Source organism: Cygnus atratus, chromosome 15 (genome assembly GCF_013377495.2).
Source record: "Cygnus atratus isolate AKBS03 ecotype Queensland, Australia chromosome 15, CAtr_DNAZoo_HiC_assembly, whole genome shotgun sequence".
Lineage (NCBI taxonomy): Eukaryota > Metazoa > Chordata > Aves > Anseriformes > Anatidae > Cygnus > Cygnus atratus.
In genome coordinates, this window is record NC_066376.1 from 11,543,680 (window position 1) to 11,559,218 (window position 15,539).

General features: G+C 53.4%; 1 protein-coding gene across 1 annotated transcript; it reads left to right on the forward strand.

The window, feature by feature from the left end:
- Positions 1–1,383: 1,383 nt before the first annotated feature.
- Positions 1,384–15,460, forward strand: NAA60 (N-alpha-acetyltransferase 60, NatF catalytic subunit). Its single transcript, XM_050713770.1, has 7 exons — positions 1,384–1,528; positions 3,699–3,814; positions 5,756–5,885; positions 7,262–7,358; positions 9,709–9,943; positions 10,809–10,994; positions 11,455–15,460. Exons 2-6 carry the CDS (start codon positions 3,705–3,707, stop codon positions 10,963–10,965), a joined length of 729 nt encoding a protein of 242 aa, XP_050569727.1. The 5' UTR covers positions 1,384–1,528; positions 3,699–3,704; the 3' UTR covers positions 10,966–10,994; positions 11,455–15,460.
- Positions 15,461–15,539: the final 79 nt, after the last annotated feature.

The window sequence follows — 15,539 nt, forward strand, 5'->3', positions numbered from 1 at the left end:
ATCCTTGTCCTGTGAAATTCTGTGGTTTTCACTAAATTGCCTTTGCTTTTCCTCGTGGATGGCAGGCTCATTGCCCAGGGTGGCTCAGCCTATTTCAGTGGAGTGCTGACAGTGATGATGTTCCACTTTCCACCTTCAGCTTTCCGACCTTCCTGCTTGTGCTGCAGGCCACATTAGCTGCCCGCTAGCTCGTGGCCTCTTTGTGCCGTCCAAATGGTTCCTCTCCCCTTGAAGTCCTGGATGCTCACACTTTTTATATCTCTAAATGAACTTATTAATTTTTCTTTCCAAATAGTAGCGGTTAGAAAAAGACTGAAAAACCTCATGGGATAAATGTTTTTGATTATCTCAGTGGTGACAGCGTGTCCTGTTCCCCACACTTTGTCGCTCCCGTTAACTGTCATCCTTGAACGCTGCTAACGCGCTGCACGGCTGCAGAGTGCCATAGCCAGAAGGGCCTTGGAGTCCTACAGCAACTTTCGGTAGGTCGCTGGACGTCTTAGCGGTAGGACTGCTGTAAGGTGGTGCTGTGAACCTGTAGGAACTGTTTGTCTCTGCAAGCAAACGTTCCCTGTAAGATAACATGCCATTTAAATCAGTTGTCAGTTGTATTTGGCCATGATGACTGCTGCTGTGCCTCGCTTCGCCTGCCCCAAAATTGGCACCCTAGCTTGCTTCCCCATTTCCCCTCAAGCTTCCTATTCGGCGGTGCTTCGTACCTGTATTTTCTTAAACCTTTTGATAACTTTTCATTCTCACTGTGGGTATCAAGCCGTGCCTAAAACACCATCTCAAACACCTGCTTTTTTTGTGCTCCTGCCCTACGTCCTCCCCGAGGCAGACAGACAGGTGGGTGGCTCTCGGTGCTCCCGTAAAGCACCTCCTGACACCGTGTCTGCAGAAGACCTGGCAGTAGGTTTCTAGTGAGCTGTTAACTGCAGGTTTCCGCAGTGCTCCCTGCAATAATCCACAGTAGTCCCTGGATTTACTCCTCTCTGCCCCGAAGAGCTCTGTGCTGGTACAGCACGTAGCGTAACAGAGCTGGCTCCAGTGCTGTATGGCTGCTGTTCTAAACGCCTAGCCTCTGCCAGTGCAGCCCACAGGAGAAGGTATCTTAACCCAGAAAACTAGCTTGGAAAGGCAATTCTTAAAGTGTGAGTCTCACAAGCTGTTTTTTTGCACAGTTGAACAAAACAGGCCTGATCTGGGGCTGGGGCTGGGGCTGTGGGCTCTTACAAAGCCTTTTCCGCTGCACTTAACCGGAAGGCACCGTGCCCTCCTGTGCGTGTGTGGCACATTGGAGTTTCTCTTTCTGCTGTGTTCTCCGAGGCCGCTGCTTTCCTACCGACCTCGCGCATGCCCCGTGCCTCCTGCAGGCTCGTGGGGGCTCGGCACCTGCGGGATGCTGGCTTGGTGCAGCGGCACAGTGCGGGCGCCGAGCTGTTCGTCAGGGCAATGAGCGGGTGCCGAGCGGCCGCTTGGCTCAGGGCCTGTGGTGCACGCCTCGTGAAGCAGCCTTTGGAAGCAGGTCGGCTTGGCGTTTTTAGATCTGGCTTTAAATGGGTAGACAGGGAAAAGCAAATCTCATTTGATGTAAAGCTGAGAGATCGGCGCCACCCTGAGAATACGCTGGAACACTTGGGAGGCTGGAAAAGGGTTTGTGTCGGTTCTGCTTCTGGGCTCCGGGCTGCTCCGCGCTGCTCCGGGCTCTGCTGACGCTAGCAAGCCACGAGGCTGCGCGGAGGGACAGGGCTTGGGTCTTGAGTGTTCACCTGGGTATTTGTGAAACACGTGGTGCCAGGCAGGGGCCCTACATTTTCTTTCATTTAAGTTTTCTTTAAATGTGCAAGAGCACCCAGATTTGGTCGCGTGATGCAAAGCGGACGGAGCGAGTCTGTGCTCGCACGCCTGGTGCTGGGAGGGGAGTTACCCCGCTCAACAGAGTGCTCCTGGATTTGTCCGTTTATTTTAAAGGCTGGCTTCAGCTCCAGGATGATGCACGATGCCCGCCTAGCTCTTGGAGAATACAGCGTTAGATAAACACGAACTAATCCTTGCAAGAACGTGTCCTGTGCTGGCCCTGCCTCTCCTGTAGCGGCTGCTCAGTGCTCCTAGGTGCCCGCCTTCTCTGCCCAGTATCGAAAATACGCCGCTCTCACGGGTGTTTGTTTATCTCCAGTTTGTCAATGCCGAGACTATTTTTAAATGGTTGACTGAGAAAGGGCGTTGACTTATAGGAGCATTGAAACTTCTCAGGGATTAGAAGATTTACGAGCAAGAAGAGCGCTGCTGTTGCAAACCCGAGTGCCCGCAAGCGGAGCGACGTAGGGGGCCGGGGGCCTCGCCATGGCCCGAGCTGCTCTGCTGCTGTGCTCCTGCGCGCTCCTCCCTCCTTTTTCCCAGCCCGGGGCCTGTCCTACAGTATTGTGGAGCTGATGGGATTTTTAAATGAAGCTGCTCAAATGGCGTACCCAGCCCAGCAGGAGCGTGCTGAAATCAGTTCCTTCGCAAGTCTCCGAGCTTCAAAGCAAGAGCACCGGAGAGCTGAGCGTCCCTTCCTGCAGCAGGGCATGCACTCGTGCTGCTGTGCGCAGCTTTCTCCTTATAACTCAGCGTTTCAAAACCAAGATTTGGACCTCCTAAAATTTGAGGAAGAAAGTAAAGGAAAAAGAAATCTGATTAAACCCAGGGTATATTTTTCTTTGCATCCTGGCCTGTTCTTTGACCTGGCACTAGGAGGGCTGGAATGAGAGTGAGAAAACTGCAGGTGGATGGCTGCGGAGTGAGTTGTGCCCTGCCCTGCCTCTGCTGGCCCTGCTGGCTTGGAATCGGGCAGGGGGCTTTGTCCTGAGGCGTGTTCTCAAGCTCTGATTTTCATTCATGCTGTACGTGCTTTTACAGCCACTTACAGCCTGCTTCTTCCCATCTGATAGCTTTTTAAAAAGGTCTGAGGACGTTGGAAGTGTCCTGTGCATGGTTAGCAGGGCTGTGGCTATACTGTGGTGGAGGAGAGGGGGCTTTGGGGATTTCTGTGTTAAAATGTGCTCTGCTGAGCCGCAAAGCCAGCACCTGGGGAGTTGTAGTGCATAGGAATGAGGGGAAACTGCGTCCCATTTCTCCAGCATAAGCTTAAAAAAAAAAAAAAGACATTTGTAAAAAAGAATCTAAAAGCCCTACTTACATATGAAGTGGAGATCAGAGGGTCGTGTAAGAGGACTTTGCAGATATTCTTCTAGTAGTGCTTCCTTTTTAAGCTCTTTGTTTAATTTTGTTTTGACAAAGTGTTGATCCCGCACAGAGATTGGAAGAGCTCCATGCGTTGTAAGGCACGCTTGGCATGCTCTTGGCTGCATTTAATGCAGCGTCCGTCTCTGCTCTTCTGGTCTCTGTTGTGCTACGTGCTCCTTCGCACCAGCATCAGTGCTTGTCACCACAGCTGTCACCCGTGTGACCATCACGGTGCTGGCGGGCTGCGCCAGGACACGAAGTGAGCTGTGAGCTGCGCCCAGCCTCTCGGCACCAGGGGTCCCGGTCGCTTCTCGAGCTGATGATGCCGCAGTTCGCTTCAGCTCTTTTAAACTTGTTCTGCTCGGAAGAAAACTCCCTTGGTACTGGGAGCTGCCTTTGCACAGATGCTTGCCTGAAGCTGAGAGTCAGAGGCTGTTTTGTCAAACCTAACGTGCTTTCTTCTCTTGCAGGCGTGAATGACAGAGGAGGTGCCTCCGACTGCACTTTCCGACGTAAACCTGCGTCTTCTCTGCCACGATGACATAGACACAGTGAAACAGCTCTGTGGTGACTGGTTCCCAATCGAGTACGTTCCTGGTTGTGGGTATGAGGTGGCGGGGATCTGGAAACAAGTGGTGTGAAGCGGCACCGCTCCAGCTCAGAGCTGAGGCTGAAGGCTCTGCAGCCATCTGGACTGCTGCTAAGAGAGCAGCGCGTCCTGACTCTTCTCCGTGCTGTGGTGGTGTCCTTGTTAAGGAGCTATTTAGAGCCCTAACAGCATCTGCAAGTTCAAAATGCAGCCATTGGCAGAAAAGGGGGCTTTGTAATTAAGGGGGTGGATCAGCTTCTTGGGAAAGACTGTGTAAGACATGGGAAAGGATCATACCTCCAGGAAGAAATAGTGTCCCCGTGCTTGTGGAATAAAGTTGTGTTCTCGAGTGTGTGCCAGCAGAGCGTTCTCAGAGTGAGCCAAACCAACAGGGAGCTCCTGTTCCTACGGGGCTGTCTCTGCATGTCCTGGGAGGAGACCGGGCAGTACCTGCCTGTGTACTTGGGGTCCCCTTTTCTCCCGCAGCACTGTGCTGCAGGGCATGCTCAGCCGTCCCCAGCTCACTGGGCCATTTGCACCCTCTGAAGCGGGTTTTTGTTGAGACCAAACCTCTGGACAGAGGAAACTTGTGCAAAACTAAGTGTCAAAGGCCTCACAGATTTTTCATCAAACATATTCTGTGAGCATAAACAATTTAATATTAGGCATTTCTGTAGATCTAAAAGAGAGTTGTCCTCTGCTTTGTCCCGCTCTGTTGTCTCCTGCTTCGCTGGACCCAGCCCACTTGCATTTTCATCTTTTATTGTTTGGATTGGCCCACAGTAGACCTGATGCAGTGGTGATGCTGAGGTGAACATAAGCCCTTGTGAGAGACAGGCTCTGCAAAGCACCTTTCTGATGAGAAGCTGCTGACAGTGCCATTGAAGGAAGCAGCATTGCTGCCTTCTCCCCCTCTGACTGTTGCCTTTCCTCTCTGCCACTTTCTGCAGCTGCATGCAAGCTGCTTCCAAGACTTAATTGGGGTTGAAGCTGATCTCGGTGTCCTAGGTTAGTTCCCCAGGCCCCTAAATGGTAAGCACTCATCTCTGCACGAGCACACGAGTGAGGAGTTTTTCTGGAGGGCAGTGATAGCTTTCTGGCTGAAAGTGTCCAGGGAAACTACAGCTTTAGAACTAAAGTATTTTATTTTTTTTTAACCTTCAAGAAAGTTTGTAGAGGATTTTAGCAGGTTATAATTAAGATTGTGTACAATTCAGCAAACCACCAAAAGCATTTTTAGAGTTTAGAATCTGTGGATTTATTTTAAACACAAGGCACGCTGAATTCTCTCTTGGACCTAAATCAGCGTATGCTACCTTCCCTTTGGTAGCACAGAAGGGTAACCAGAGCTGGTGGTGTGACTTTTTTTTTGTACCAATATGCAATATTCTTTCTGTGTGTATCGAATTAATAAGATCTTTACACTGTTTGATGAGGGCGGGTGAATCTTGTATATAGAAATAACTTTCTAATGATGGAAGCGAAGGCTCTGGGCAATGAATGTAAAATGAAGGTTTGTCTTAGCAAGGCAGGAGACCATTACACGAGCAACCTCCATGGCTTCTTAGGTGCAACTGGGGGGAAAAAAGCATGCTACCAAATGGGGTACAACAGCAGTTTGTTTCATGGTACCATACAACAGTTAAGTCAGGAAAGGTAGATAATGTACTGGCCCAGATTTTATGGAGTAAGTTAAGCTTGTAGCATAGAAAGAGCTCAGCCATATGTCAGTCCAAAGCTACTTGACTATATTTCCCTGCAGAAGACAGACCTTTCAGCTTCCCTCCCTCAGTCTTGTGTAAAATTGCCTTGCAGTTCCAGTGCCTGGCACTTGAAGATGCTGCCGCCTGTTTGAAGTGAAGTGCAATGCTGGCTGTAGCACTGTCTGCTCTCGTGGGATCTGTTCTCCAAATGTTCCCGTTTTTTCTTCCTTCCCAGGTACCCTGACTCATGGTACCGAGATATCACTTCCAACAAGAAGTTTTTTTCCCTCGCAGCCACATACAGAGGCTCCATCGTGGGAATGATAGTAGCAGAGATCAAGAGCAGAACAAAGGTGCATAAAGAGGTAGGGGGACTCTGCTTCAGTACAAGATATCTCACTTCTTGATGTGGTTAATTGGGATGGGGCCTGTTTGGGGCATTTTTTCCCCCCTCTGCTCAGGAGCTGTCGTGAGTTAATTGTGAAAAAGCAAGAACGTGCTGATTTCCAGCTAATGAAGCATGGGTGGTGGGATGTGTTTGAACATGGGCTGCTGAGCAGCCTGTTACCAGAAAGCCTGTTCCTGCTGGGGCTGGTCAGCTGTGGTCTGATGGGGAACTTGCTGCCTGATGTGCTGTGAGGAGGGATCAGGTAATGGAGTCGTAGACTAAAAGCCACTTTAATAATTCTTTTGCCAGCCTGTTTTCAGTGTGCCTGGTCATTGCTAGTGGCTGAGGTATGTGCACTCGTGGGATAGCGAACCTACTCCTCTCTTATGCAAGGCATGAACTTCCTTAGCCATACTGAGTGAGTCACTCCTGAGAGCTGTGACTTCCTGCAGCAGCGAGTGTCCTTTGTTCGCTGTCCCTGTCTTGAACACAAAACAGAGGTGACCAATCTGCAGGAATTTCAGGCTACAGGGATGGCAGTTTGGAGGTCAGGAGAGACGGTACAGTATGGTCAGAGTGGTGAAGAAGAGGTGGTCACTGAAGACAGTGAGATCAAAGACCCTCCAGGTTATTGTAGGGAGAACAGCATGGGAGAGTGGCTTAAAAACAAAACAGGGGCAACGCAGAGAGTGCCTAACTTCTAAAAGGCCATCAGTGTCATGATTAAACGGAACAGTCAGTAACACTTGTAGGAACCAAGAGCGCTGAGTGGCACTGGTCTCTTCACTCTAGCTATCTGGCTTCACCTCAGAGCTACTCAAAGTCAAACTGTGTCTTCAGCAACTCTGACAAAAGGCTCTTGTTCTAGCCAAACTGAAAGCCAGGGGCTTGTTCAGATGCTGTTCCACGCAACTGGGACTGTGGAGCATGTTTCTTGTCCTTCACGGCACTACAGCTCAGAGTGAGAATGCAGGCAATAAAGACTGTTGCTGATAAACGACAGGGAATTGATCTAGACAGTGATGCGTAACTCCAAAAATGGCAATTTGAATCCTTCTTTTGGTGAAGGGTGTAGGTATTTATGGGCTTAGAGACATAACGCATGTAGTAAGGAAATACGATGATTTGTGCTCTGCAATTGGAAGGATGATAGGAAAGCAGGAATACCACCTACAGGACCATGCTCATTTCATTTTTCTCCCCACCGCCTTTCCCAGAAGCTTCAGCTAGGACTCTTCAGTGAAGGGAAATGCCTGCTATAGCCTTGTTTTCAGGTGTTCCAGTGCAGGACTCTTGCTTTCTCCTCTGTCTCTCCACGTATCTTACTAAATAACTTTTCGTATCTCTACTCAGGATGGAGACATCCTAGCTTCCAGTTTTCCTGTGGACACTCAAGTTGCTTACATCCTAAGTCTTGGTGTGGTGAAGGAGTTCAGGAAACATGGAATAGGTAAGATGCTGCTACGTGACGATTCTGTTGCTGTCCTACTTGCCACATGTGACTACTGGGCATGACTAAAGAGCTGCACCGTTTAACTCCAATTACCTCCTGAGACAAGCTTGTCTGTGACTCGTCCCAGCAGTCGAGAAGGTGATGCTCTCACATCCCCTTTGTGTTGGTAGCGCAGGTACACTGGGAAGTTTTTAGTGGTGTAAGTGCAGCACAATGTACAAATACTTCTGAAGAGCGCAGTCCCTCTCGTTCCCAGGGGACAGCTGAGCACACCAAAAAGTTGCACTCCTGCTGCTGTCTGCACCGAGAGTTTGAGAAGAGCTGCTGGGGCTGAGCAGTCCTCGCACTTTGTCATTCATCCAGGAGCAGGGTTTGAAGCCTGTCTGGTAGGGACAAAAGGGGTGTGTACTCCCTGGCTTCTGATTTTCTTCCATGGGTATCAGAAGCCTGGCACCTGAGGCAGAAAAGTAGCTGCTTTTAAACTTGCAACTTAAACAAATAGATGTTTAGGGAAAGATGAACTGGGAAAAGGGTGTAACTCAGACCTGATTTAGTCTGTCAAGTGCACATAAAGGTCAGCTCTGAATGCCTGCTGCAACACACAGCAATTCTGCAGCCATTTGGAAATCTGCAGTCAGAAGGGGCGGGCCTAGCTCCGTTTAGAGCAGGATGTGTTTTGTCATCGAGTAAGTGCCCTTCTGGTGCAATTTCAAGCGTGATCTGCATCTTTGATCTGCAAAAGGAAGTAGCCCAGGTTTGGCAGGATGACCCAGTTGCACATCTGCAGTCTCTTCAGTGGATACAGGTATCGGCTTCTTTTCCTCAAGTCTTCCCTTGTTCCCCACTCATGTTTAGAAAGGTACAAACTGGTATGATGCATTAAAAAGTGACTAGAAGAGACTTCAGTGGGAGTGCTGCATTTAAAACTTAAATTGAAATGCTACTTTGTCTAAATTTTCTGTACAAAGAAGAAAATGCTTACACAGAATAATGTTCAAAAGTTAGCAAGGGGGTCTTCTGTTCTGTAAAACTGTGGCTGTTTTGAGTCCCCTTTCAGTTTCCAAATCCTATTTTTTTCAGCTCCATATTGCTGGAATTTTCTCCTTTCAGTATCAGCATTTCCCGTATCCATTAAATCTAGATAGCACGTTGCTATGCTTTCTGAAGATCTTTGGACTTGCACCTGTAGCAAAACAACCTAAAAAAGCTGCCTGCTGCTGCTTTTTGTGAGACCTTTCCCTTTGCAAGAGTCTTTCTACTTGTGTTTGAAGCTCCAGTCTTTCATGCAGGAGGCTTTTCAGCCCAGGCACACTTTTAAGCACTAAATCTCTGAATTTTCTCCGGCAGACATTAGAAGACTTTGGTTCTCTGCTATTGTTAAACCAGAGGGCAGTTGGGTTACTGTGAGTCATGAGTGGCATATCTCATAACAAAATCAAACTGTTCTGTTGAGGTCGCTAAGTGTCTTTTTGTACTTGTCTGTTAGAAATTCCTACTAAGTCTCACGTAACCATAGGGTCAGTGCTGCTGACTTCTGCTCCGAAATCCTGTGGGCCCTGCCGAAAATCATCTGTGCCCTGGGGGTTGTGAAACAGCACCGTGAATCTCATCTGTGCGCTTGTATTAGCTAAAGGATATTTCTGTTGCACCTGATGGAGGAAGTTAGCCCTGCAGGTTCTGTGGGTCCTTTGGGCCATGCTGAGGCTGCCTGGATGAACCTCCAGGGCTAGTCTTCCGTGGCTGGAATATCCTCTGCGCCCTCCTCTGCTTTTCCCCTGCTGGCTAGTGGCTGTGGCAAAGACAGGTTGAATGAGACTGTGCCTCACCTCTTCTCCTAAGAAGGGGACTTAAAATCCTACCAATTCTTTTATTTTAATTTGAATTCAGTAGACACAACGCAGTAACCTGCTTGTAAAGTCCTGCTTTGACTCTGCTGTTTGAAATGGCTCTAAAATAAACATGGTGGGACTGATACCACTGAAAATGACTCACTGGCCTTACCCAAAGCCAAGAGCTGCTTGCCTGGGGATGAGTATCACCGGCAGGTTTCTGCGTCTGACTTATCTTTGTGGTTATTGAATCAGAAGCGTTTCTGTCTTTATAAACCTGTTCTGCGAAACCGTGCTCATAGCTGAGGTGAGGTTCATGTTAAAGCCATGGAGTGCTGTCCTGTTCGATGCCCGTGTGAAGCTCTGGGGAATGAGTGGGATCTGGGGTCCTCAAGTGTGGGCAGCAATTGCTGCTCAGCTGCTGGGTGCCCGGGGTCTCAGCTGGGAGCTTTGAAGCCCTGTGCTGACCCTTAGCAAGCAGCTACGCTGTGTAATTCTGCTGTTCCTTCCCTCAACAGGTTCTCTCTTGCTTGAAAGTTTAAAAGACCATATATCAACAACTGCCCAAGATCACTGCAAAGCCATCTACCTGCACGTCCTTACCACTAACAACACGGCAATAAACTTCTACGAAAACAGAGACTTTAAGCAGCACCACTATCTGCCCTATTACTATTCCATAAGAGGGGTCCTCAAAGATGGCTTCACCTACGTTCTGTACATCAATGGTGGACATCCACCCTGGACAATCTTATATCCTTTACCTTCAGCCTAATTACCAGTGAAGCATGCGAAGCAGACACCAAACTATGTTTTAGGGTTAAAATGGCAATCTAGCAGAGCGTGACCTGGCTATACCTGGGGACTGGTGCCTGCTCTGTTGTGAGCTTAATTGAACTGATTTCCCTGAAGCCAGAAGGAAGGCAACGTTAGACAGATTTGACAGTGACCCACTTGTGCCTAGACTTCCCCAGATCCTCTGGGAACAGTTCAAGGAGGCAGTGTAGCATGGTAAATTGAATTTGAAGCTGGAGCAAGTTTGCCCGTGATGGAGAAATGCTCGTGTTAAGCCAACGTGCAAGGCAAGCTTTGGCTTGTGCGCTGCAGGATTTGGCCAGCAGCGTGGCAGAAAAGCCCGTGGTGTTGCTTCCTGTTGCTTAGGATCCCCTGTGTCTCTGGCCTGGCCTGTGGGTCTCAGCAGGCTGCTCTCAAACTGAATTTGGGAATTTGTTTCAGGTTGCTGGATCATGGAAAAGAAACTTGACCTTTCCTAGGTGTAGCTAAACAGTCCAGATCTCTCAATGCAGGTGGATGGATTGCAGCCCCCACAGTAACTTGCTGTGGAGTGCAAAGGAAACTACGGCAGCTGCCTCGATGAAGTATTTCCACACAAGTTGGAGCCAGCACTCCCAAATTGCCTTCTTTTATGGTGTGAGGTAGGCCTGCTTTTGATAGAAAGGAGCAGTCGAGTAACGTGAGGAGCAGATCTGTCTAAATAGCTGAGCAGAGCAGCCTTCGCTGTGTCGTAGGGTCTCTTGAGCAAGTGCTAGTCCACAGAGTGTTGGAAGTTATTTTTTAAGTTAGATTATAAAAGTCACTGTCCTTAACTGATGTCCACTGACTACCTACAGCACATTGGATCAACACTAGCCAGTCTGAGCCCGTGCTCAATTCCCCAGAGGATATATCGACAAGCCCAGAGCCTTCTCTGCAGCCTTCTGCCGTGGTCTGGCATTTCTGCCAAGAGTGGCATTGAATACAGCCGGACGATGTGACTTGATCAGCAGATGTACAAAAACCAAAGGTAGGTACCCGAGGGGAAGCTCCCTTCTCTGCCAGCGCAGCAGCGACGTGCCCGGCCGCTGTCGGGGGGCAGCCGAGAGCCCTGCAGGAAGCCGCTGTGCGAGCTGCAGGGTGAGGTGTCTCGGGCATCGTTGCGCTCTGGTCTCCAGCTGGTAGCCGAACTCGTGCTGGTTTCATTTGAAGGGAATTTGAACTCTGATCTTGTTTACTTGAGCCCAGACTCTTGCAGCAGATTCAACTTGTCCCTGCTGTCTCTGGCCTTTTTCCCAGCTCTGTTAGACCAGCTTGAAAGACGCAGAACAACCGAGTCCTCACTATTTCCCAACACAGTGTCTGAGCACAATAACTGGTGGCCAATTTGCACGTTTCTGACAAAATGTCTGCAGAACAGTGGCTCTCTGGTACCCTTTGGGACCTGTAACGACTGGTTTCCCTAAGACGCCCTCTCTGTCTCCCTGTAGGATTGTTCTTCCTTCCACCTCCCGAACCATCCGGCTCTGCACTGATTCCAGAGATGATGGCTCTTGGTCAGTGACCCAGCCCCCTGAAAAGGACTCCTTATTCCACAGATTGACCAAGATTTGGCAGACTTTGCACTCAACCGGCTGCAGCCCCGACCTACCCCCGTGGGCTGGGGTCTGCGAGTGCTGCCTGGGCAGGCCTGGCTCTCGTGCGAGGCAGCTGGCGGTGCCGAGGGCCTTCTGCGTCACCGGTGTGCGTGTGCGTGTTGCACTGCCCCTGCCACTTCCCTTCCTCTGGACGGTTTGCTTGTACTCGTATACGTGACGTGGAGGGGTTCAGTTGCTGCTTCCGTGCCATGGCTACACACGGCAGCGTGAATGAGGGGAGTGAATCTGCACTGAGCAACCACCTAAATGAGCTGTAAGCACCCTGGCAGGCCCCTGCTGCCAGAAGCCGCACTCTGCCCTGGTGGAGGGGGAAGTGAGGAGCTGGGCGGCAGCTTCTGGGTCCTGCTTCCTGCCCCCTGGCAGGGACTGCGGGGAGGGCACGTGCCTCGCTTGAGAAACAAGCCCAGCCCTCTGGCGTGACGTAAAAAAGAAGCACCTAATTCAGGATGCATCAAGTAGAAGGCAGGGACTGAAATTGCTATTTCATAGTGAAATATATATTATACTGTATAGATCTTTCTGCCTCTGTCTGAGTTGGAACTTTGCAGAGGAGGGGCCTGGGGCTGGGGAGCCGCTGCTGCTGCCAGAGCCCCTCTCTTCCCCTGCCTGCATCCTCCCTTGGCCTTGGGGCGCGCTCCTGCAGGGCCGCGGGTGTGGGAGCTGCACGCAGGTCACTACAGCTCTTCTCTGCTGGAGAAAAGCCCCCAGTGCTGCTTGCTGGCGTGCTCGAGGCTGCGCTCTGTGGGCATCGCCATGGGGCTGTGCCCTCGGCCACCCTCCCTGCGGCTCTGTGGGGGCCTCGCGGCCTGGCTGCGGACGCGCCGTGGCCGGGCCAGGCAGGCTCTGGGCTCACCAGCACGTAGCTTGCAGCCTGCGGGGAGAGCCCCGAGGTTCCCGCGTGCTGCAGCCGGGCCAGGCCCCTTCCTGCACCTCGGAGGGATGGGGAGCGAGCGCTTGGTTTTGAAGGGGGGAGTCGCTGCAGCTGAGCCAGTGTCCGTGTCCGAGGTGCAGGGGTACCTGCGCCCCTTCCCTGCCTGAGGCTCTTTCCCTGCTCAGCACCGCCTTCCTCCCGCCCCTCTTGCATGCCAATTGTGAAACTGGGGCTTGAGCAAAGGCAGCGTGAGCTGCAGCAGTCCGAGTGTGCAGGCAGGGAGTGGGGCTGAGCCGCGATCTGGGGCAGTGTTAGACCTAGGAGGAGAGAAAGCGGTAAGGTCTTGCAGGCCACATGGTGTACAGAGGCAGTTTGGTGTTCATAACGCCCTAAGATAGGAGTTAAATAGTAAAAGGGTGCAGGAGGGGAGCTTGCTGCAGGTGGTTCCTGGAGGAGGCCGGGAGCAGCTCAGCGCTGAGCGCTGCTGCCAGCGCTGCTCTGGGCTCTGCCTCAGCCCGAAGCCCCCACACAGAAAGCCCCGCTGGGCACAGCTCGCCTGCTGTCCTGCCAGCCCTGGCTGCAGGAAGCGTTTTTCAGGCCCCACGGCCCACAACTACGGCATTTTGGGGAAGTAGAAGGCTGTGCTGTGGGGAGGAGCTGGTTGCTCTGCCGGGGCTAGACTAGGTTTGGCTCAATGAGAGGCCGGTAGGAGAGGAACGGTGGTGTGAGGACAGTGCAGCGTGGAGAACCTCCGTCTGTGGGGCCCTTCCAGCAGTGAGACCCTGCTCTGAGCTTGTCAGTGGCCTTGCGCTGAGGCTGTAGAGCCAATGCACTCCTGAGGCCCCTCTCAACCTGTACGCCTCCTTCCGCTTCAGTTCAGCGATGTAGGCAGCGCTGTGAGGTCAGGCTGCGCTGGGTGAAACGCAGCAGGCAGTGCGGGGCTGGAGGGGCTTGATTTTGTGGCATACGTAGGGAAAAAAAAAATGTAGAAAGAGCACTGGGGCAGGGAGCTGCAGGACGAGCCGGGCTGGGGCTCGGGGCTTCAGCTGTGGTGCCTCTCCTGAGGCTTCTGGCTGCGGCAGGGAGGGGAGCTGCCCCAGAGCTGGGGCACACAACGTGACGGCCTGGGGGGCCGTGCGGCCGTTCCGTGTGTGCTGCAGTGGTGCAGGAACCGAGCCCGGCACAGCCCGCAGCGCGGTGGCTCTGCTTCGCGGGACGGGGCACCGCTGCGCCGCCGCCAGCTCACCTGAGCTGCTCCTGCACCACAGCGGGCAGGGGGCTCCCGGTGTGCCCCTGGCCGTGCGCTTGGCAGGGTCCTGTGGCCCCGTGCCCACTGTCCCCAGCTGACGGGGGTGGGTGGCAGGAGCACAGGCACCCTCCCCACGTCCCGGGGGCCGGGCTCTCCGCACGCAGCCCTCCAGCGCACGCCAGCACCCTTTGCCCTAGGTCTGGGCCCCAGCGGAGGCTGCTGCCCCCAGCCCCTTGCGCCAGGGCTCCGAGACGGCGCAGCCCCCGCGGGTGCCTCGCCTGGGTTCCCCAGCCCTGAGCCTGCGGGGAGCTGGCGCCGCCTTGGCTTTGCCGAGGCGCCGGCTGGGGGGGCTTTGGCCGTCCCCACTGTCCCCACCGCAGCCACCGCTCCTTGCTCTGTCCGCCTCCCGTTGGCGGGGGAGTGGGGGGACGGGCCCCCACAGTCCCTCGCTGCGGGGGGGGGGGGCCCGAAGCACCCTGGAACCCTCATTTGGGTCACCACTTTCTTTTTTTTTTTTTTTTTTTTTTTTTTTCTTATTTACCTAAACGTTTCTATTGGTTTGTATGGGTTTATTTAGCAACTGAAGCTCCTGGCTCTTTGGCACTCGCTTTCTCTGTCCCAGAACGAATCTCTGCATCGCTCCTGGGGGCCTGGGACTGGCGTCCCCCCCACCCCATTGTATCCTGCCCCCACACACCCTCACTCCTCTGCTGCCCTTGAGCACATCCCCCGGGGACCTGTGACTGGTCTGTGTCTGTTGTTCCCCTGTCACCCTGTCCTGAGGTGTCAGTCACATCCCCGCCTCACAGCCCGTTATTTATTGAAGAGCATCGTGCTGCCACTGTCAGCCTCTCTCTAAACGTCTTCAATTAAACCAAACCTCTTTTGCGAGTTGTTTGTCACTTTATGCAGGTGCCTGCCTCTCCTCGGCTGCTCAGGCCCCGTCCCCTGACCCTGTGCTCTGCCGAGGCGAGGTGACCGCACGCCCCCTTCACCCGGGCTGTGGGACGCCTCCGGCGGGGCACTGCCAGGCCCGGGGCTGGTGAGCACCCGAGCGGGGCCTTACTGGGTGCTGCTGGGACCGTCCCCAGGGCTGCTCGAGCACAGCTCAGGCCTGGGGCAAGCCGGGTGCTCCCACCACAGCCCTGGGAGGACGCAGCAGCCCCTCTGCCTGCTCCGCCTGGCGGGGGAACGGCTGCTGGTGGAGGCAGCTGCCTCCCTCCTGCCTGGGGCAGCGCGGCTCTCACCCAGGGCTGAGCTGACTCAGCAGCGGTTGCGGCGCAGATCCTGCTCCGCAGGTCGGGACCACGCAGCGCCGCGGCCCTGCTCGCCTGCTGTGTTGCAACGGGGCTGCGGGGTGGGTGGAGGGCGTTAGCAGGGCTGGGCCGAAATGGCTGCCCCTGCCTCAGCCAGCGGGGCCTTGCGCTGCAGCCCCGCAGCCACCGCAGCATCGGTGCCCCCGGGGTTCCTGCTGCTGCCCAAGGGCCGGCTGCAGCCCAGACGAACGCCCACCACGCTCGTGACGTGCGCAGCCGGGGCCCCGGAGGCGCTTCGGCACCCCAAGTGGGGCAGCTGGCTTCAGCCTGGTGCACGGCCCATTTTGGAGTAACCTAACAGCGAAAGCTGAACGGAGCTGCAGCCCCCTGCGCTGCCCCAAGTCCTGCAGCCCCTTTGCCCCACGAGCTGTCCTGGCCCCATGCGCCGAGGCCCCCCCGGGCACCCGACTTAGGTGCTTTGCCGGCTGCTCTCCGGGCACGAGGACGCCTGCAGGGACGGCAGCACAGCGGCCGTGCGGAA